Raw genomic sequence first — 24,458 nt, 5'->3', positions numbered from 1 at the left:
ATTACTTTGGGATAAGAACACTTAACATAATATCTACCCTCTTAGCAAATTTTAAGTACAGAATATCGTACTGTTTGCTAAAGGCACTTTGCTGTACAATAGCTCTCTAGGATTTATTCATCATGCATAACTGAACATTGTACCCTTTGACTAGTACCTCTTCGTTTCCCCATCTTCCCTGTCCCGGCAACCACTCAATTTAAAAAATGGGCAAAGGAACTGAATAGACATTTCCCCAAAGAAAACATACAAATGTACAACAGGTATATGAAAATGTGTTCAACATCACTAATCATCAGGGAAATGCAAATCAGAACTACAAGATATCACCTCACAACTCTTAGTATGGCTTTTATCAAAAAGAAAAAAGAAAAAACAGATAACAAGTGTTGGCAAGAAATTGGAGAAAATGGGACCTTAGTGCACTGTTGGTGGGCATAGAAACTGGCACAGCCACAATGGAAAACAGTATGGAGGCTCCTCAAAAAAATTAAAAATAGAACCACCATATGATCCAGAAATTCCACATCTGGGTATTTACCCAAAGGAAATGAAAACAGGACCTCAGAGATATCTGCATGCCCATGGTCATTGGTGTTGCCACTTGAAACAAGATCCATGGTGCTCTGATTGCTCAGATGACTCGAGACTCAAAAAAAACAAGCAACAGGATAACAACAGCAAAAACCTAGACCTTGCAATCCCCAGGAGACATAAAATTGAAGAGCAGGCATTCTGATAAATTTGAGGTCAGATGTTTTATCCACATAATGAGGTCAGAGGCTTTATCCACATAATTCTGTTATCTCAATATATCATTAATGAATCTGTACTAACCTGAAGTTTCATGATTAAATTCCTCTCCATCCCTTGCAGTAAATGATACATTCATATTTGGAAAGGCATAAACTGATAAGTCTCAGGTGATCCAATTATTAAATTTTTACATGTGGCAGTTAGTGTTAAAGCCAAATGAGGCACCAAATTTATTTTCCTATGTGGGTTTTTGTTTTGATTTGTTTCCTTAAGAAAAATAATGAAATCAACTTCTAGTAAATAAATATATTTTCTCAATTTAATCCTGAAGAAAAAACATGAAGATCTATGAAATAAGTGATATAGCTCCATGTAGCAAACATTATATTCAATGAGTTTATTTCCCCTTCAGCTCTTTTTTGAAAACAAATCCTCTCTTTTTTTCTCTGCTTGACACTAGAGAGGGCAACGTGTCCAGAAAACTATGAGATTCTTTACTTGCCTTTAATGTTATTGATTATTGTTTTCTCAAGCTTTCAATTATTTCTTCCAGCTGGGGGGAAAAACCCCTCCAAAACACTATTAAATTCCTTAAAAATAAAATGCTTGTATTCTATTTGTTTTAAAAATTATATGCATTCTTTCATAAATGCATAATTGATGCTTAAAAGAGAACTTAGAATATAGTACCTGATTAATAAATATTGAGTAAATAACCTCTGTTCTACATTTTAACACGTTGTATTCAAGTTCATAACTTCTGAGCAAACTAGTCTGTATTTTCCATTCCTAAGATCATTCCTAAGTACTTATGTTCTATATAAATATAAGAATTACTTCTGTAGAGGTGTTCACTGTTCTAAACATTTCCATTGTTATATATTTTTAAAATTCCCAAAGTCTTTAAGAATTTCTTTGTAAATTCCAATAAATTACATTTATTTAATGCTTGGGGTTTCCAAAATAACTTCCTTTCCCCTTGAGTTCAAATACATCCCAGAGACCATGAAGTTTCCTAAAACTTTTATTCACAATTCACATGTATTTCAACAATAATATCCAGACTTTACAACCCCTGCCATAAGTCCCAATACTCTACAATATCTTCATACTGCTTGGCAAAGATACTGAAATCCCCATCCTTAGGTTTAATCCTTCTTTTTAATCCAGGGTGTCTAGAAATTCCCAAGAGAAGAATGATATATAAAGCAAAGCATTATCACTGGCCAATAAGTTTATTCATTCACCCATTCATTCACTTAGCAAATATTATCAAGTGCTTTGTTGGATACTGATATATGTCAAAGAAATGAATATAAATAAAATAAGGCTTCCCATTCCACAGAGAGAAGTAAATACTTTTATGAGATTGATCGGATGAGTTTTTGGTGGAAGGAAGAAGTAGATCTGAATCCTTTTTAGTATTTGCTTCTGATATGCACCAAAATAATCATGGCAAGGCCCAGGCACTATTTCAAAGTAAGGAACACTGTGTCTGTTTCTCCCTTCTTTCTAGTGCCCATCCATCCCGGAGAACTCAATGCCTTCATTTGCTCATAACCCTCTAATGGCTGGAATCCCCATGATGCCCCACCTACCTACCCTCCACACATATCCAGGGTCTAAGTAGTTCTATAGTCCCATTCATGTCTCAACTATACCCCCATTCTCTCCAGGCTATAGTCACTGACAGGTGACTAATAAAGAATTAGTGTAGGAAAAACACACTGGCTAATCCATCTACTACTATTTGCCCAAGTGCAGCAGAGCACTCACCTTATTAGAATTCAGAGAGACCTAAATTTGAATCCCAAATAAGCCATTCCTTGGGAAAATTGCTTAGCTTCTCTGATTTTCTGTTCCCCACGTGCAAAATAAGAGAACTAATACTTCATGGAGGTGATAGTAAGGATTAGGTGAAATACCACATATAAAAGTATTACAGTGCCTGCCCTTACCAGGCATAAAAGTATTAGCTATCATCTGTTTTTTACATCCAACATATATTTTTGAGTGTTTTCTCTATGCCTGTCACTTCATTATTTGGTGAGCCAAAGAGACACAGGCCTGGCTCTCATGAAACTTAAGTTTTTGTGGAGGAAATAGACATCTAAATATAATCACACAGATAACTACATAGGCACAAACTGTGCTAAGTGGTAAGAAGGAAAAATGCAAAATATCGTGGGGACAGAGCGCTCTAGACAGAAAAAGTAGTATATATGAATAGCATAAAGTGGGGAAAAGCTCCATACACTCAGAAGACTGAAAAATAGCAAGGGCACATAGACTGAAGAAGCTGGAGGACAGTGGTGAGAGGTGGAGGTGGAAAGGCAGGCAGGTAAGCGGGTCAGGCAGGACTTTGAAGGCTACGTGACAAATTGGAGATGTTCTCCTAAGAGTGACATAAAGCCAACAAAGAGTTATAAGCAGGGAAATTACATAACCACTTTGTATTTTCAAAAGATCACTCTGGCTGCAGTGGAGAAGAATGGAGTTGATGAGGGCAAGACAAGCCAGAGGAGAATACCTAAGGGGCATCCTAGTGGTTCACCCGAGAGGTGGTGAAAGGAGAGATGATGAAAAGCAGGCAGATGGGAGAAATACTTAGGAACAGAATATACAAGATTGGCTGAAGTGTCAAGAAGAACTGTGCAGTCGGTAATGGGAGACGACATCATGGGCTCAATCCGAAAAGCTGGGGAGGAGCAAGGTGGCAGCTGGGAATGGCAGACTCGTGCGGGGAGGAGAGGAATAGAGGATGCTCTCCAGGGGTTTAGTTTGAGATACCTGTAAGTCATCTTAGTAGAGGTTTCAATTTGACAGTTGGACATATGGGTCTGATACTTGGAAAAAGAAAAAATATTTTCCTGGCTTTAAATACTGTCTATAGGTTGATGTCTATCAAATTTACACTCTCAGAAATACTGGGGAAGCAGAGACAGAATGAGGAGAGAAGAAATAGCATCAAGAAGTCGATGAGGGTTCAAGGGAATTTTTTAATCATATGGACATGCAAAAAGATGTATAAATGCTGTTGGGAAGCATCCTGTAGCAGGGAAAGGTTGTAGACAGGGAAAGGAAACAACCTGGAGGGGAAGACCGGCACGTGATGCAGGGAACGCCAGGCGAGACTGACCTTTGAGAGAAGGTAAAACATTTTCTCTGTTAGAACAGAAGAGTAGAAGGTAGGGGCACATGCAATCCGTGTGCACTCATCTCCTTTCAAGAGGAAACTGAATATTTGTACAAAGTGTAAAAATTAAAATACCCTGCAAAGATTGCGAACTTGGGACACCCTTTCAGCTCGCCTTTAAATCACATAATGTAAACATTAAAATCCACCTGACAATAACCAATCAGGGATGATCTCTATTACAAAACTTTTAGTATGAAATGAATCTATATATCTGGGCATTTGGCTTAGTTTCTCCCTAAGAAATTATATTCCCTCTACAACATCTGAATGGGGTTCTTTTAAAAGTAATTGAATTTATAGATTCATATGGGGGGGAAATGTTTGCAAAGTTGTGTCTTCTTGTACTGGTGTGTCATTCCATTTATTCACCTAAGTTTTAAGCGTTTTTCTTTTTTTCATATGCCTTGTTAAGTTTACATCTAGGGTTTTTTTCCCATAAAAATTAGAATCTTTTGTCTATTACCTTTTCTAATTGATGATTATTATAAGAATGCTATTGCTCATTATATATTGGTGTGGTTTCAGCTGTTTTACTGACCTCTTTTGTTTAACAATATTTCATTTGAATTTCTTGTATTTTTCTAGTGAAAAATAATGTTTACCAGTAATTGTTTTCCTCCTTCTTTCTAATGGTTATGCCCTTTATTATATTTTTTCTTGTCCTATTGCATTGTCTGTCATCTCCAGTCATAGGAGATGTTTTGCTCCTGACTCTAACAGAAAGTAATTAATCTTTCATGGTTATCTTTGAACTTTCCTGTGGATTTCTTGTAAATACTTTATATCAGGTTAAGAAAAATTTCTTCTATTTCTAGCCTAATAATTTTGGGGTTGGTTGAGTAGGCAATGAAATTGATCAAATGCTTTCTCTTTCATAAGCTGGTAAGCCTTTGTGGGAAATCCTCTTGTTACTCCTACAGAATCCTCTTGTTATTACCATGTAAACATTTTTCCTTTGGGTGGGGAGAAGATAAGTTTGACACACTGTGATCATTAGCTGTAACTTTTGCCCCTAAGCAATGCATAAAGATAGCTCTGTGCCCCATTCAAGAGGAAGACTGCATATTTTTCACACCAAGAAAAAAAAGCAAAAAATGGAATACTGTCAAAAAATCTTGCTTGAAATATTTGCTTAGATTTTATTTTTATTTTATTTAGATGCTTCTATGAAATAATTTGGAGAAATTTTCCCTTCAGTGTCCCAAATATGCTGAGAAACTTGTGACTGGACACCATTATAAACCTATAACTTGTTTCAATGATTTACTCCTTCCTCAGCACTTCTTAACCCATCCTCTCTGCCCCACTGTCCTAGTATTTTTTTTTCTTCATACTCAAAGTTAGTTCCCCAAAATAAACAACACTTCCATCATTCACCCCCATGACTACGCAGGCTCTGCAGCCTTGGACGTTTTAGGTCTTCAAGAGCCCATTCTTAGGTAGAGAGACAGAGTAGTGTAGGTGAAAACGGGCACTGTATTTGATAAGGGGAGTAAGTTAAACTTTTTTGGCCGTTCTCTGGCTCTTCATATATTGAAAAGTGTGCCTTATTATTATAAAGAGATTCAAGGTACAGTCTTGGGGAGAGAAAAGTGTTCTAATGTTGCCTTAATTAATTATGTTAATAAATTTTTCCTGAAGTAGAAACATACTTGCATTCCTAGGATTAAACTCTATTTAATCATTATATATGATTCTTCTAAAGTACAGGTACATTTGATTTTCTAAAACTTCTCATCAATGTCAATTAGATTAGCACCTAATATTCTTTCTTTGTGCTCTCTTTGTCTAATTTTAGAATCAATTTTATAGCTTTGAGAATGAATTCAGAAGCTTTGTGTCTTCTTCCGGGCTCAAAGAGAGTTGATAATATGGTGATTACATGTTCCTTGAAGGTACGTTTTGAATTTTTTAAGAAGCATCCTGAGTGATTTCAGACATAGGTGGGCTATGGATTCCACTTTGGAAATCAATTGGCCCAGAGAAATTCTCCCACTCATACAATAAGGTATAAATATTTTTGCTGTAATAATGCTTGTAAAAATTGGGGGGAAAATTTAAGTTCATCAGTAAAATAGTAGTTCAATAAATCACGTTACATTTTTTCTCTGGAATAGTATGCAGTCATTTAATAGGACATAGTAGATTTCTTTTTACTGATATGTTATCTCCAAGATATATTGTTAATTTTTTAAAAGTCCATATGAATACTTAGGACATATTTTCATGCTGAATTGGTTCAAAATGCAAATCATTAGTAGTTTACAACCATCTCAGTTGATCTCACGCATGCTAAAGTTTAAGAACTTCTGCTCTCAATCTTGGTCTCCTTGTGCATAGAATGTGGTGCCAACATCACAGCATCTTTATAACGCTTCAGTGAGATAAAATAATATTAACACAATGCCCAGCACATAAAAAAACTGAACTCATTTTATTATCTTATTAAACAAATGAGTATATTATTACCAGTGGCACTACTATTAACACTATACTGTAATTACTGTTACTATTACTAAATGAAGGATCTAAATCTCTTTGATCTGTCATATGTTTCTGTAGCCTTATATTTACATAATGTATTCCTTTTTTTTGGCTCAAAAAATTAAATTTGAATACTTCTGCTATTTCTTGCATCATTTCTTGCTGATAATATTTTATGGCCTTCTGATTTTAACCCAGCCTCTCTGACTACCATCATTCAAGTAATGTGGGACCTTGTAGCAAGGCCAGCACTTGGCACTGAAGTGCTGGAATGGTCCTTATTATGCAGTGTGATTTGGGTTTGCCTGTGATGAAATATGGTGGAATTTGGATGGGAGAAGAAAAGAGTAAAATCGTAGAGTTTCCAAAAATTGTGGCTAAAGTTTTCCTCTCTGAGTGGGGCTTGAATTAAGCATGCTATGGCAAAAACTATTTACCAACAAAATCCTCTATTTTCTAAGTACCAACCAGTCTCTCCCTTTTCTTTGTTACCTGAAAGACCTTGGCACGAAGCTACATGCCCCTTTGGTCCTAGTTCTCCTTTTCCCTTGGGGAAAAAAGTCCACATTTCTCACACAGCTTAAGAGAAGAGACTCATAACCATACTTAATGTATAAAAGCTGTGATTTCCATGCAAACTGCTGCCTTCCCAGAAAAACAGAAAAGCCCTCTTTAGCAGTTTAAAACCCTTTAACTGTTTCCTTCCCTTTCCACTTGAACTACTGGGCTACTCTGCCGGAAGCCTTCTCTGATGAATGAGATAATTTAAGAAGTATGAGAAGCCTTTTTAATTCATTCAGACTCATAAGATATCATTAAATACACACCAGGTACACACACCCGGAGCCAAAAAGACATACCGCACCACTCCAAAAATTCCCTCAGTTACAATGATTTCCTCACTAGTACTACGATTCAGGCCTGAACTAGTTATCAAACAGCAGCACTTGGGTCCCTTTGCAGTAGCCAGTGTCATAGCTCTAAGCAGGCGCTGATGTCTTCTCGTTTACCCTCTTCCTTTTATAGTTTCACCAAAAAAAGAAAACAAACAAAACCAGGTGCATCCACGCTATGCAAATGAGAAAAGGTAACCTCTGAAACAACTTCCCAGCAAGCAGAAGATCCTCAAGCTGCTCCTAGCTAACACCACAGGAGGTGTGTCAACCGCCCAGGTGCTAAGCCAGGGCGGGCCTGAGGGCTGGGGAGGCAGTTAAGTCCCCAGAGAGCTCCGAGCTCCTGCTCAGCAAGCCACGCCAGGCCCAGCAGATCCTCAGGTGCTGACCCACGGGAGGACCATCAGGCTCAGGTGCAAGGTGCGGGAAGGAGGAAGGAGCAAGCTGTGTGGAGGAGGAGCTTGAACGAAGGCCACCAGCTCAGCAGGGGAGAAGGGAAACCCACTGGGAACACAAGAGTTCGGAGAACTCCATTAGCAAAAGGAATGAGCCTGTGCTCTCTTGCACAGAGCATCCTCTTAGCTGTGGGAAGCACAACTCACAGAGAATAAGTTTCTGGCCCAAGGAACCTGAATAAATGCTGGCATTGAACGATTCCCAGGCCGGGTTCTGCAGCGGACCACCAGGGCTCCCCAGCAAGGTCAGCACCTGCTAGTCAGTTGCTAAAGCTCTTAGGGTCTCACCACCCTCCACCCATCCCTAGTGTGCAAAGATTCTCAGAGTGACAGTGACAGCTGTCCCTGCAGCTTCCAAAACCCCTAGAAACACTTTCGCAGGAACCGGCTAGGCAGTACCTGCCTCTCACTCTCCTTTACTCACTCTAGCATTTATGGAGTCTTGGCTCCACACCAAATCTTGTGCTTTCCACTGGGATAAGTTGAATAAGATATGGCCTCTGTCCTCAAGGCAACATAAACGTAAATAATAATTATAGAATAAGGAAATAGGATGGAAATAGGCCCAAGGTGTTGCAGAAACACAGAAGAAAGAGAACTACATCAAACGGGATTCGGGGACACTTTCTGGAAGAGGTGACACTAAGTTGAGTGTTCAAAGACAGAAAGTAGCAACTGGCAGAGTGTTAGGGTGGTAAAGGGGGTGGGGAGAATTGGGAAGGAGGGGTGGGGCAGTTCCAGGCAGACAGAATAGCAAGTATAAATGAGCGGAGAGGAGAAAGAGCTGCCTCCGTCCGAAAACAGTAAGTAGACGTGTGCGACTGGTCGGCAGGGCACACAGGGAAGAGCTGGGCAACGAGGTCAGATCACAAACGACTCTGTGGTCCAAATCAATGACGTGGAGATTTACCCTAAAGGCCTTGGGGAGGCCCTGGAATATTCTACAATATTCTATACCCAAGACCAAGGCCTTTGGAAAATTGAAACTTGCTGCTTTTGACAATTAGGTTTTTCAGGTTTCCAAAAAGGTTAACCTATTCTCAAAATAAAATAGGTTCTGAAGTCAAATTTCTAATTTTATATTTTGTCACTGAATTTTTAAAACATCTAAAGTGATATACACATAGAATGATATGTACCATACACACACACAGTCCAAATATAGAGGACTCTTACTACAGTTAGTAAACACTAATATGGTATTAGAGCAACCACCCCAAGGCATCCAGCCTCACTATGCCAACAACAATCATTCCTGCTGACCCACTGCAAGTCCAGCAAGGATGCCATCAATATGAATGGAAGAGAGGGGCTGGGATTCATCAGCATCCCATCCAGTTCACTGTTCATTCATTCACTTAACAAAAACACAGAGAGCATCTCCTCTGTTCCAGAGCTATCATGGACCATAGGAACACAAAGATGCGAAGTTTCTGTTGGTACTCATCACGTGCTGGAAGACAGCAGGGTGACGCCCGCCTTTTGCACCTGTGAGCACAGCCCAGACGATCCTGGCACAGTGCAGCAAGCTCACCACCTCTGTGCAAACCCTCCACACACTACTGCCGCCCGAGAAATGCAGTCAGAGGGGCTATCCGCCTGTCCTTAAACCAGACAAAAACCCAGCTCAATCCAGGTAAGAGCAATGTTTTTCTATCCAGACACTAACTTGCCATCAGGCGATGTTATCATGTAAATAAAGAGAGGCAAACGGATGGCTTCAGACAGGATCCAGGGCTCACAAAGCATCACTGATGTGACAAATGCAAGAAAGTGAGGACAAGCCGTTAGACACAGAGCAGGCCCTAGGAGTACACAGCAGCCTGACAAACAGGATCCTGGTCTTAACAACACATCCGTAGCAAAAGGCAGTCACATCCCACCTATAGGTTTTTGTTTATCAAATGCTATTAATTTCCAAATATGGGGATATACCTCTAAGAAACAGATATGCTTTACAGTGGTGTATCTGTTTATATCACCATGACCCTTTAGATCATAGCCTTTGAAGGGCTCTATTCTGATCCCTCCCACATGATTAAATAGGGATAGTGTAATGAACTAGACACACTCAAGGAATCTGGAGGCCTAGATTTGAATCTGTGCTGTCTCCATGATCTCTGAACTCTTTCTTGGACACCCCTTTTGGGTCCCATTTTCCTCAGTTATAAAATCAGAGATAATTGTGGCAGAGACCACTAGTTGTCTCCCAGTATCTTTTTTCTTTTCCCTTAGTCACAAGAACTCCAATTTTTAGCTTAATACATTGTCACCTAGCCAAAAGATTACATTTCCCAGTCTCCTTTCCCATTAGTTATGGCCATTCGGCCAAGTTTTGGCCAATAAGATGTAAGAAGAGGTGTCAAGTGTGACTTAGAGGTGGAATCCTTCCTACTTCCTGCTGCCTAGAATGTGGTTGCAATGGCTGGAGCTCCAGCCGACATCTTGGACCACAGAGTAACTTTGGGAATGGAAACAGCACATAATGGAGCAAATAGAGTCCAAGTCCCTGACACCACAGAACAGACATAAGAGAGATAGAAACTTCTCTTTTTCAGGTCTTTGTTACTCACAGAAGACCTAATCTTACCTAATACAACTGATGCCTAACCTCATGGAGTGGTAGCAAACGTTAAGTGTGAGAGTACTTTGTACTTGGAGTGTTTCCCTAAAATCCTGGCATCATGAGCTGCTCTGTGAATAAAAGGGTTACATGGTTAAACATCCTGGAGAAACAGCACCTACTATATCCCCCCTGGAAATTACACAATCCATATTATCATATAAAGGGCTTTGAAAAGACCAGAAGCAAAGAAATTATTTTTCTGTTTAGTCCCAAATTTCCCAAACTCATTTGACGTCGTTATCTTTCTTACCTGGGATGCTTATAAAGAGCTAATTTCATAGGAAACAATTTGAGAAATTCTGGGTAAACTTACCGTTAGTAATAGGTAACATCTACATGACTGTTTTAGCCTTACAGTTTGGTTTACCTAATTAGATTCATGTCATTCCAGTCCAGGTCCTCAGGTATATACTTTCATAACTCTCTGTATGTTTTCTACAGCAATTCTTTTTTTTTTTTTTTTAATTTATTTTTGGCTGCGTTGGACCTTCGTTGTTGCGCATGGACTTTCTCTAGTTGTGGTGAGCGGGGGCTACTCTTCATTACAGTGCGCAGACTCCTCAACGCAGTGGCTTCTCTTGTTGAGAGCATGGGCCCCAGGCACGAGGGCTTCAGTAGTTGTGGTACTCAGGCTTTCAGTAGTTGTGGCTCACGGGTTCTAGAGCACAGGCTCAGTAGTTGTGGCTCACGGGCTTAGTTGCTCCGTGGCATGTGGGATCTTCCCAGACCAGGGCTCGAACCCGTGCCCCCTGCATTGGCAGGCGGATTCTTAACCACTGTACCACCAGGGAAGTCCCTCTACAGCAATTCTTAATTTTATTAGTTTATAATGCTCACTTTGAGGAGGAGTTTTAACCACTTTCACTCCCTTGGATAGGGTGAAGGCCAAGGACTCCTCAGGGCCCATGTGGATCCTAATGAACTGAATGTAGGAATCCGCCATCTAAGGGAGCATTCCTGAATACACATAAGAAATTCTGAGAAATATTGACATAAGGGTAAAATAAGAGATTTTTCATGTGTTTTCAAATAAAGGGGAAAAAACAGAGTTACCAGCCAGATCCCATTACTGGGCTCATCTCTGGTCTGGATGTCCAAGAGAGATCACTTACATGGCTGGAAACTGATGTTGGCTACTAGCTAGAGCTCATCTGGGCTGCCAACCAGTGTGAAAAACACAGGGCCTCCATAGGATTTGGGGTTCCCATAGCCTGAGGGCTGCATCCCAAAAGGGAGCATCCCAAAAGCAAGAAAGACATCCAGGCAAAATGGTCTTCTTATGCAAGTGTTCTTGTGACCTAGGCCTGAAAGTCCCAGAACATCACTTCTACTATATTCTATTGGTCAAGCAAGTCAGGAAGGCAGACTCACATTCAAAGGAAAGGGAGTGAGCCCCCACTTCTCCAGGGGAGGAATAGCACACACTTACAGGGAGAGAAGGAATTTATGGCAGCACTTTTCACAGAATATCTACAACAACAACAACATGGACATTATGATAGTAATTAGAACCAGAACTAGATACCGTTATTTAATGTGCTAATAAAGAAGCATATATATTATTACATCACAAATTTGGTTTTTAGTATTTTGATAGCTGGATCAATACAACTGGTTTCTTTTATGATCCTATTTTATTTTATGCATTAAAAATATTATTCTGAGAACGGATCTAGGCTTCACTAGACTGCCAAAGGGACCTAGGGCACACAAGAAGTTCAGAACCCCTGGGTTGTGTGAAAGGGTGGTGACCCCCAAGGATCAACAGTGAACCACTGTGTTAGTCCCGCCCCTGCTGGCCCGGCTGTACCTCTCATGGGCAAACTTCTTATCTTTAAAGCTCTACATATGAAGAGACTCCAAAAGCTCTCTCAAGAAGTATAATCAATTCAAGAAATGTCAACTGTACCTAAACCAATAATTGGGAAATCATGAATTATTTAATTCAACATTCCGAGAATATCTGCATGGAAAACAGACCATAAAGTAAAGAGAAAAAGAAGTAATTCAATTAGAGCAAGTGAAAAAAGCCCTGCTCTAGATTAAGGGCCCCATGGGCAGCTGTTCCTTACTTGGCTCAAACTTCCCCGGCCCCAACCAGGAGGGTAAAATACATATGCAGTCACTCAGGTCCCCTTCTCTTGTAAGAAGTGCCTGTGTCTCCTCAAAGGATATTAATTCCATGAGACAAATTTCTTGGGGGAATAAAACGAGGTAAAATATAGGTTTCTGCATTAACGTCAAGGAAAAGTTTCATTAATTCTCAGCAAATTTGTTGCAGTGCAGATCACAGACTATGAGGTCGGTAAGAGCTTGAAAGGTGATTTCTTAGTAGGGTGACCAACTCGTGCTGGTTTGCCTTGAACTTTCCAGGTTTTATCACTGAAAGTCATGTGTCCCAGGAAACTCCTCTGTTCTGTATAAATCAGAGTAGTTGGTCACTCTATTTACTAATGACTTTAAAGAGATTAGCTCCTAAGGTCAACATCCCAAAATAAATATCAAAATCTCTGGATGCTGCTTTCAGTATTCTGAATTTGAAAGGACTTCACCAATGTACTCTGATGGACTACTACTGGCTGTTTAAAATATGACCTTCAATATGACCTTCTGACCTCCAGAATTGAACTCATTGTAACAATTATATACAATCATCTACATTTTTATAAAAAATATATTTATTGTGTTGATTTATATTTTTGTAATATTGTACCCCTTTAGGAAATGACAATGATATCTTAGAGAAGATAGCCTAAGTCTATTCTAGTCTCCCAAACTGACTGAGCTATACAAATTGACCAGTTCTGTTGGACTAAGCCTATTATATGACCTATTTATTTAGAACATTTGGCAGTATTCTAGAAAGAGAGTGGCTAGGGACAACCAGGCTGCCACCCTAGAAGTGATGCTATCTCACCAGGGAGTAACTGCTTTAAATTTTAACAAATTTTCTTTCTTTTAATTTTCTCCCTTGTGGAGAAAAGGGAACCCTCATACACTGTTGGTGGGAAAGTAAATTGGTGCAGCCGCTGTGAAAAACAGTATGGAGGTTTCTAAAAAAACTAAAAATAGAACTACCATATGACCCAGCAATTCCACTCCTGGGTATATATCCAAAAACAAAAAACAAAAACACTAATTTGAAAAGATACATGCACCCCAATGTTCATAGCAGCATTATTTACAATTACCAAGATATGGAGCAACCTAAGTGTCCATCAACAGAGTAATGGATAAAGAGGATGTGGTATACACACACACACACACACACACACACACACACACACACACACACACACACACACACAATGGAATACTATTCAGCCATAAAAAAGAATGAAATTTTGCCATTTGCGGCAACATGGATGAACTTAGAAGACATTATGCTAAGTGAAATAAGTCAAAGGAAGATAAATACTATATGATATCACTTATATGTGGAATCTAAAAAATACAACAAACTAGTGAATATAATTTTAAAAAAAAAGAAGCAGACTCATAGATATAGAGAACAAACTAATGGTTACCAGTGGGGAGAGGGAAGAGGGGAAGGGTAATGTAGGGATAGGGGAGTAAAAGATTCAAACTATTATGTACAAAAAAAGTTACAAGGATATATTTTATAACACAGGGAACATAGCCAAATATTTTATAATAACTATAAATGGAATATAACCTTAAAATAATATGGGGATCCTTGAAGGCATTGATCTCTACCAGGGTTTTTATAAAGATCCGATACAGATGTGTTAAACAATAAGCCAAGAAAAGCATTAGATTTTGCATTTGATTTGTAGGAGCCTGCAGAGAGTATACAGTTTTTTCTCAGGCAGTTTCTAAACTACCATCCTCCTGGTCCTCCATGGAACGTTTACTATGAACCACCTCCACCATCTCGGTATCACTCTTTTCTTGCCTTCTGTTGTCTGACTTCTCCTCCTGGTTTCACGATTGCTCCTTCTCTGGGTTCTCTTCCTGCAATTTAAATTAGAATTTCCTCCAAGATGTTGTCTCCTACCCGCTCCTTGCATGTCTCTGTTGGCTCCCATGCTGGCTCTAACCCTAGTTCAATCTCCAAGTCTTCCTTAGTCAACTCTTCGAAGATGACCAAATCTAAATCCAGATTCCCAACTGGCTTCCTTCCCAAACTCCTGAGTCATCTTTTCAACCTCATTCTCCTTTACCCTTAACAATTAATAAAATGCCAGGTCCTGCCAATTCTCCTTTCTTATCAAGTTTATGACACTTACTTGTATTTTTCCATAGCAACCACCAATGCATTTATTGCTACTAGGAATCTTATAGTTTGTACTGTGATTGTCAAAGTACTCTTAAAAGTCCTAAGGAAAATAACTCATAATTCCTTTAAAAATTAGTTTTAAACTGCACATGGAGAAAGAAGTTGTTATAGTAGCAAAGGAATCACACCTAAGTCAATGGAAGAAACGCACCACAGGTGTTTTACAGGTATACCTGTTAGGTTCCTCTCAGGCTAGAACCCAAAGTTCCCAGAAGGGTCACACTTCTGGGAGACTGGAGTTAGGAGTTTGTAAAGTTATAAAAGTAGTGATTCTCTAGGTGCGGTAAGTGCCAAAAATAAATCCTAGGTCTCCTACACACTTCACACTCCAATATCCCCCCACCCAAATTATGATCTGCAAACCCTGGGGAAGTATGTGCCCTCCTAGAAAATTGCTATGATCCTAGTACTAATGGACTATGACAATGAGTGTGTTTCTCAGGTGAGTAAGGACAGAAAAGGGTTTGAAAATCCGCTCAGTTAGACTAAAACTCCAATTAGTTCCAGCAAGTTAGCAAGCCATGAAGAGTGTCAGGGTCTTCATGTCTTGGGTTCCAAGAGAAGATTCTAAGTAAGTTCTAATTAGCCCAGAAACAAGCGCCATGACTGAGTCAAGCAGAGATTGACAAACTGAGATTAGAGAAAGGATATCAATTTATTTTAATATTTTTTTATTGTGTTCCTTTTGTCACTTGCAGGAAATAAAAATCTCTGCTGTGATTTTAACTGAAATTTAATTTTTGTGGGGAAAACATATACAGTTGTAAAAATACTTTAAAAACAAATTCAACTCCTGGTTGTCTACCCCTGGCAAGGACACCCTATCACAGGTCTTGCTTGGTAGTTATGGCATTACTGCTATTCATTTGTAAAAACCCGTTTGAATCACAGTCATTGCAACTAAAAGGAACTCCCTAGCTTCCAAGTGTGTCTCTCAGATGTAAACCTATTTTAAGGACACAAATCATCTAAAATATAACAAATAAAGCAACACTACTTCTTCTTATAAATTTTAGAAGGCAATCTGCAACACTTGGGTTGAAAACAAGGAGACTGAAATCCCACTCTTATCCTTGATACCAAATGTCATATATGTTTGGGCAATGATAATAATGTGTTTCATAGGATTCTACAATTTAGAAAACACTTGCATTACCTTAGCTCATTTGAGTTGAGTGTCACTAAGTTCCCTACCAGCTCAACAATTCTATGTATCCATATTTTACATATATATTAATGTTTACTTAATACAATTAAATTCATGGAAAAACACCACAAATAAAACAAATAAATTGTTCGACAATCATTCATTTCATCAAAGGAGTCCATATTGCAAAGGATTTTGCACTTAGATTGCCTTAAATAGTAAGCTTCTATGGTACATTCTTAAATATTGGATATATAAAAAGTCAGTTTAAGTTAAACATTTCAGAACTGTTTGGGGAGGCCTGTGGAAATACTTGCTCCAGGGAGCTTGGGATCCTGATGTCTCCTTCCCGTGGGAAGGACATGGCCTCAACACCCTTTACCATGAAGCAAGGTTCCCGGAGGTCTGTGCTCACCTCTAAGAAACTGCCTAAAAGAAGGAGGTTTATACAGTATCTAAAGGTCCTTTGATCTCTGTTTTCAGATTTTCTTTTTATTTGTTTATTTTTATTTGCTAATAATGCTGATTAAAATTTCTGTGTCGAGTACCTCTTGAAATCATATTTGTTTGTTCTTCCCTTATATAATCTTAAAGAATAGCTTTCCCATTCATGCTCTAAATAAGGTAAAAGAATTGTTGACTGTTATTCTTGCAGACTTTTCATTTCTGCCCTGAAGGAATCAAAATGCTCACCGTATTCGTGCTCCACTTCTCCCCTCACCCCAAAGCACTCCTCTCTCTCCCAAGAAGAGGCTTCTGGTCACCCAAATAGAGATTTGGACACAGGCTGTGGCCCAAACACTGTCATCCATTGCCCATCTCAGGGTGAGAAATCCCAGATCATGGCCCCAATTATGTTCAAGGGTTGAAGAATCCCACTTTCAGGCAGTGAAGAGGCAATACCATAACACCTGGCATGGTAGGTAGTAGAGAATAAAGAAACTAAAATCCTTTGACCAGTCTGTCTCCTGGTGTGCTTCAATTTCTGACTCACGTAAGCCAACAGAATCTAAATAATGTCTGCCCAGAGAGGGAAGACAGCACAAATTGACCAGACCCTAAAACTCTCAAACCTTTTGAATTAAGTCAGGTACATCTGCTCTTAATTACATACATGCACACACACTACACACATAAACGCATACACAGTGGTAGATTAAAGACAGCTGCAAGTTCTTTGCTCTTCCTCCCAATGAAAGTAGAGCCTAATTCTCCTCCTTTGTATCTGGGTTGGCTTTAGTGCCCTGCTTGACTAAGAGAATGTGATGGTCATGATATTCTGAGTCTGCTAAGGCTGGCTTGGAAGGCATGCAGCTTTCACCCAGGTCTCTTGGACTGTTCACTCTCGGGGAACTCCTCTTTTCCAGGATGTTCCTTCTTGGAATCCAGCTGCAACACTGTTAGAAAGCCCAAGAAGCCCCACAGAGAAACCCCTGTGGAGAGGAACCGAGGCCTCTTAGCTGACTGGCCTGACTGAACTCCCAGCCAATAACCAGTGTCAACCGCCAGCTGCATGAGTGAACTCTCTTGGACCACCCAACCACGCTGGGCCTTTAGATGAGCCCAGCCACCATCGACGGCAATGCATGAAAGACCCCAGCAAGAATACCCCAGCCTAGCCCTTCCTCACAAAATTGTGAACAAAATAAAATGTACGTTTTAAGCTATGAAGTTTCTAGGTGGTTTGTTAAATAGTGATAGATTTCCAGAATACACACACTCCTGCAGGCACCATGCTAATGCCATGCATCCTACAAAGGACCCCAGTAACTCAAGTTTAAATGAACTTCCCCTTCCCACTTGCTAGTAATCCAGAATAAATGGGGGTGACCGGCTTGTGTGACTTTCTGTCCCATCCAAATGGGACAAGACCAGAATTTTGAAACTATTCAAGAGACAACACTGATATTTATGGTATTTGGTTTCTAACTGACGTTGCAGACCCAAATCTCTGTGTTACCTGTATCTTACCCTATATCAGTTATAATCTCGGGTAAGAAAAACGTATATTAAGCTAGTAATGCTCTACTCACAGCATTCTGTAGAAATTCCTCCCCCAGAAAAATTATTTCCTGATTTATGGTCATCTTAACTCATATCTCCAACCTCAACGTCTTGCGATTTAACAAGGAAATATGTTAAACATTGTCGACTTTGAACATCCCAGGACTTTGATGAGCCTCACTGCCATTTAAAGTACCCGAGTACTGAAAATCAGAACAAACAGAAGAACTATTATGAAAGAAAACCAGTACTTCTCCATTCATCTCTTCAAATAAGGACGGTTCAAAGTAATATGGGAAAATGGAACACAGTAAATTCTACCACACATACACGCAAAAATAAAACCATGCTGGAGGCTATATGATATCATATCTGTACCCTTCAAAACAGAATCCTGCCACTTGGAATTATAACACATTTTCCTTTCATTAAAGCTGCTCTGTGTGAAAAGGGTGTCATCCTGTCATGGCTGAAACTCCTTCAGAGAAAGAACTGGAAGCATCAAATCCTCGCAGGTCAGTTCAGGACAAAACCTGGAGTACAAGTTAGCAGGATCATTTGTGAGGGTTTGCAATTTGCATGATTTATTAGATAGAACTTGTTCCCACTTTGCAAGATGTCTTGAATGCATTTAGACCAATTCTCCCAGTATTTAGGAGGCAAAGACAATCAGATATACTTGTTTGTGGGAAGCAAAGTTATCATAAACTAAACTACAAAAGCAAATTCTCCATGATGACTTCAGCTCACTCCATATAATACCACCAAGAAGAATTTACAGCTTTCAAAATCCAATGTCTATAAAGACAGAATGCCTCAAAGGAAAATGGTACCATACTTAAAATAGTGATATCTTTTATTAGTACAGTAAAGTCCTATTTTTATGGAATAGGATGGGTCCGAGGTCATTCCATAAAATTGATTTCCCAGAAAATGGAAATAGGCAATTTACCCTAAGAATTTTATTGAAAAATTATGCTATTCTATTTGAATAATGATGGGAATGTTCTACGCATTTCCTTTATTAATGAATTAAAATACACAAAACATCATAAAATTATATTAGAGGTTCAAAAGTATCACTTAAATCTTCTTTACCAGTCACTTTCATTTTGTAACATCAGCAGTTCCATTAAAATCGTATTACGTAAAAATGGGTTTTTACTGTAATAATAGTTATTACCTATTTAGCTCCCAAGGTTGGTGTGAAAATTAAATAATAAGCCATTGGAAAGCAAATACAAAGTGTTGCTAATACCAGAGGCCAAGAGGGGCAGGCAGATGGAAAAACGAAGGAAAAGAGCACCTGACACATTAAGAATCACAGCGTTCATCTATAATTCCATTATTGCCAACACTCCACGTGGCGGTCATGTGTGCTGATGTTATCTCACTTAATCCCCTCAACATGATGATATATTAATTTTAACCCTCATGTTATAGATGAAGGTCGGAAACGTTTAAAACGTGTCTAACGCCACACAGTTGGTAAATGTCAGAATCCGAATGTGAACACAGCTTTGCCCTAGTCAACAGCCCATCCTGTATCTCCTAAAACATCGCTCCCTCCCCAGTACACCCTTGTGTCTCGTAACTGACCTTCAGTTTCTTATCCCATCTATCAAGGTCCTCTTCAAATGCCCCTTCCTCTGTGAAGTCATCTCTCTTCATCTTGCCTGAGACACTTTGATTCTAAACACTTCTGGTGTTTATTACAGCTATTTGTTGTATTATTAAGTATTAGTATGTGTTTTATCAACCCAGCTAAGTTACTAGCTGTTTGAGATCACGGCTGTATCCGACTTGCCTCTGGAGCCCCAGATCAGAGCACCTGGTGTGGTGAGTGTTCAGTTATTGTTGGTTAAACTGAATTGGAAAGGAATGTTAACTTGAATTAAAACTATATTTGCTACCAGATGCAAAGCAGATACTTCTACCAACGGCTCATGGCATCAGATACCTCTTTGGGAAGTTTCTCCAATTTCTCCACATGTATGTACCTAACGAGAATGTAGCAAGATTGAATTCCTCACGTAGAGTATCTGACATATGCTAGGTAGTCAATAAATTTTTTTTTTAATTCCAAGTGAAGGGAACAATGGGAACAGGAAGTTGAGAAGTATAAATTCAGTATAATATGGAGTCTGATTTGAGTGAATCAGAGCAAGTAGGAATGGTGACTTTTAAAAAATATATATATGGTAAAGAGTTAGGGCTCTGGAATCAAACTGTCTGCTTTCCTGGGCCAGCTTTTTTACTTATTAGCTGGGAGAAACTTGGGCAAGTTACTTAACCTCTATATGTCCCAAATTCCTCAGCTATAAAAAGGAAGATAACAGCAGGATCCAAATCAAAGTAGTTGTGAGGAATGATCGAGATGACCCATGTAGAACACTTAGCGCAGTGCATGGCAGACACCCAGCACTAAAATTACAGTTGCTGTTACCATCATCGTCATCATCAGGAACATCTTAATTCTTAGGACTCTGTTCAAAGGAGAAGGCATTACTTTCCACAGAACTGTAAAATCTTATAGTTGTACTGGGTTGATCCTGTGAAATCCAAAGATTCAGTTCTGGTATGAAATTTTGGATGGCAGCATGGAGAACATGCGCTTCATTCAAGCAATACTCGGTGTCTCTTTTGTGCCAGACTTGGGTGAACAAACTGACTTGTTTCAGAGGAGGCAGGGAGTGAAAGAAACCAGAACAGCCAGAAGGGTCAAGAAGGTAAAACCACAAGTAGAAAGATGAGGTGAATTCAATCCCAAGGTCCGTCAGAGGTCAAAATATCAGGGTTTGCCAAAAAAATCAAAACAGAAGAGTAAGCTAGTACAGCGCCTACAAAAGACCCCAAACTAAACAGAACAGATTAAAACACTGGCCACTATAAGATAATTTTCTGGAATTAGGGCTTCTTCGAGGAGAGAGGCAGAAAGAAGTAAGGACTTCATTTATTATATATTACAAATCTGTTTTCATTCCCTTATTTTTCCAACTGAAAACTAAATAATGAACAATAATTGCAGATTTTAAAAATCTTAACTTCTCTGATCTTTACAATAATACTGAAGGACCAATTGGGAGATACTTCAGACATCCAGTATCTGTGCCCGCCCACCCCCCCGCCGCCTTTTTCCAGAGCACTGATCTGTGCTCTTTAAGAGCAGCTTCACGGAGAACTCGGGTCCATCTTACAAGCTGACCATGAACAAAGGAATGAAGGATGATGGAGAATGCCAGGGGCCCCAGCAACCAGGACACACAGTGGATACAGTCAATGCAGTGCCAAGCAAGATCACTAAGATTGCTCCTCGCTCAGCATAAAGGTCCCAAGGATACGAAAAGCTTGGCAACCTTCAAAAGCTTCTCTTGCTTCCTGCATGCGGTGGGGGAAACAGCTTGCTTAGTGGGAAAAACCATAGCCCAGGGCCAATCCACTGGCTACATTCATCAAAAAGAAGGCTGAGGCAGAACAGATTTTTCCTTTCCGTATAGGAATGACTCATGAGCTTGTTCATTCAAAAAGTTCCATCCTCCATGGAGAGAGGTGGATGATAGGGGGGTGGGATGATAATAACAGTTTAAGTTTGTATCAGTCAGCCCGCTCCCTCTGTCCTCACCTCTCTGTGCAGTTACATGTGCACTCCACCAATGCCCAGAAGGTGGTCAGTACGTTTTAACCTTTCTTCCTTCATTTCCTATCGTAAATAAAGCAAACAACACCACCACTCTTTTCATTTACCCTTAGTCCTTTTAGAAAGGAAATGTACTTGACTGGTTAAGAATAAGGACTTGGAGTCAGATCGTCCGGTTCAAAATCCTGGTTGTGCTGAATTGCAAACTGTGTGACCCTGGGCAAGCAACTTAACTGCCTTGGACCGCTGTTTCTCTGTCAGTAAAAATGGGAATGATAATATTACCTGTATTGCAGAGTTATTGTGAGGATTAAACTAGTTAATATATGGAGAACAATTCCCAAATATTGTTAGTTGTCAACAAATGTTTGATATTAGCATTATTATTATTTCACAGATGACCAAATATTCTTTTTCCAGTACTGATCTTCTTTTATTCACTATTACTTTAAGAAGTTCAAAGTAAACCATAAATGGAAATAGGTCTTAAGAAATATATCTGTTGTAAGAAAAACATTTTCTTCTCGGGTTAGGGAAATTTTCTAGTAGTTTCAAGAATTCTCTCCTAAGAAAGAAGAATTTTATAAGTATGGTGTGTATTTCTGTACCTCTGAGGAATCATCTTTCCCTTCTTATGTAAACAAAAAGAGAGTTCTAGGTAGATGGATGGATGGATAGATAGGTGATAGATTAGGTAGCTGATAGATTGATAGTATTTTATTTTTCTATTTGATTTATCTGTTCCTTATCCATCATCTTTGAAAAATCATGGCAACAGAAGACCTTGTCATTCTTCTCAGTCCTATATTTAAAAGATTCACAAAGGCAAAAGATAGGAGGCATTTGAAAATTGCTTCTTTCCATATACCCTGTGTCTTTCAAACGTAAGGATACTAAAATTTTCTGTAAATCTGTTCTCTGACATGTTAGAAAAATTATCCAGTTAGTGGATTAGTCTAACTCCTTTTGGCATGGAGACTATTTATCCCACCTTTAATGAAGGTATGCTGAACTATTTTTTCTGGTTTTTACTGGATTATGAAATTCCTCTCCTGTAATAACCCAAAAGAGAAAGTGGTAGACATAATTGCCTATTTATTTCCACATTCTTTACTGTGTTGTTCAATATATTTAAATGACAGATAATCCCCAATTAGATTGGCCCAGTTCAGTCTGTCTGTGATTATTTACCCCATAGATTGTTTCACTCACTGGGTAAAATCAGGACGTCATCCCCAGGGCCTGGAATGGTACCGCTGTGTCCTCCCCAGCCCTCCTCCATGCCTTCCCATGCTTCGGGGAGGGACCATTTCAAAACTGACTCAGGTGCAGAGGAAGAAGCTAGAAAACAAAAGGAAGATAGCAAGGGTAACTATGAAAATCTGATTCACTATGATAACTTACAAATTCTATCCTTATATTAGGATCCTGGTGACATTTTCACTTCCCAAAGAAGCTGCCTTTAGATATTTTATAAGGTTCCATAAAAACATTTATCAGGCATAAAGCAGGTAATTATTCAATCCTTAGAAGATTACCTCCACTTCTAGGGAAAATATATTCTACTTTTGTTATTAAACTTTTGTGTTTTGCCTTTACTATAAATACTACAACATATGTTTATCACGAAACATTTGGAAAATGCAAATATAGAAAGAAAAAGAAAAATAATAATTGTCTGCTATCTCACCACCTAGAGATAACTGCCATTAACCTTTTATTTGTATTTCCTTCCAGAATTTCTCAGCATTTTTACATAATTTAGATCCTATAACATGCAATTTTATATTCAGTTCTTATTTTACTTGGTAGTTTTTCATATGCATTTTGTAATGTCATTAAAACTCCTTGTAAACATGATTTTAATGGTTACATAATGTTCTATCACATGAAAAGCCCACAATTTACTTAATCCCTAATGTTTGGCATTTAGGCTTTGTCCACTCTCTTTTCAAATTATAGAGAATGCAGTGTTAAATATCTCTGTGCAAATCTGCCAATAATCATGATTTCTTCTTAAAATAGAATCTTAGCAATGGAATCACTAAGTCAAAGGGTATGATTTTCTCACAGCTCTTAATGCATATTAAAGGCAGGGCAATCATCTGAACACCTCTCACTGCAATAATTTACATATAGTTCATAAGTTAACAACTGGTTTTTATTGATTCTGCCACTGATGATCAAGTGGCATCTTCTTTTCAACCATCCCACTGGCCTCTGAAGCAGAAATCTAATAATTTCCAGTGGGGACCATACCACGCCAATGTGAAATGTACCCACACATTCTTTTCTGGAACATGATCCCTGGTACAGAGTCAGAAGGGCAGAGAGATTGTCTCCAAAGAGGAGGATGAAAAGATTCACAGATGACCAAACTCTCTTCTTCCAGTACAGATCTTCTTTTATTCAGCATTCACTTAAGAAGTTCAAGTTAAACCATAAATGACATTAGGTTCTTTTAGGGCAAATATATTTGTTCTATGAAAAATATTTTCTTTTCCACCTAGGGAGATTTCCTAGGAGATTCAAGAACTCACATGATGAGGGAGGGAATCTCATCTATTACTTGCTAATTTCACAAGCATAAATAATGAGTGCCCTGTCCATCAGAACGGTCCTACAAAACAGTGATGCAAAAAGAAATAAAATGTCATGCTTGCTCCCAAGGAGCAACTGGCATTGTGTAAGTATGTAAGTAGACACTGGGGGGATAGAACGCTAAAGGGAGTACCTGACCAAGGGAGGGAGTGAGACCTTGCCAGGGGAGGCTTCCTGGAGAGAAGCACCTGAGATCTGAGCTGCACTGTAAAGGCTTGGGACCCACCCAGGTGAAGGGGGCGAGGGTGTGTGGTGAGAGTCTGCACTCCAGAGGGGTGAGCATGTGCGATGGCAAGAAATGAGAGATCACGTGGAAGAACTATAAGCAGTTTGGTGTTGCTGAGTCACAGAGCTGG

The 24,458-nt window shown here is 39.1% G+C and overlaps 1 protein-coding gene across 8 annotated transcripts in view; it reads right to left on the bottom strand.

The window, feature by feature from the left end:
- PKHD1 (PKHD1 ciliary IPT domain containing fibrocystin/polyductin) overlaps window positions 1-24,458 on the bottom strand; it is a 446,865-nt gene that overhangs the window by 176,888 nt on the left and 245,519 nt on the right. For 7 of the 8 annotated variants that reach the window (XM_061196096.1, XM_061196099.1, XM_061196101.1 and 4 more), the window contains one exon: window positions 22,714-22,842. The exons of the other annotated variant lie outside the window; for it this stretch is intronic. In XM_061196096.1, the coding sequence (XP_061052079.1) occupies window positions 22,714-22,842 (129 nt within the window). The remainder of the gene's footprint in view (window positions 1-22,713; window positions 22,843-24,458) is intronic. 8 annotated transcript variants of the gene reach the window in all.

The sequence above is a fragment of the Eubalaena glacialis genome, chromosome 7, assembly GCF_028564815.1.
Source record: "Eubalaena glacialis isolate mEubGla1 chromosome 7, mEubGla1.1.hap2.+ XY, whole genome shotgun sequence".
Lineage (NCBI taxonomy): Eukaryota > Metazoa > Chordata > Mammalia > Artiodactyla > Balaenidae > Eubalaena > Eubalaena glacialis.
The sequence above is the reverse complement of the archived record's forward strand: the minus strand, read 5'-3'. Positions and strand labels throughout refer to the sequence as shown.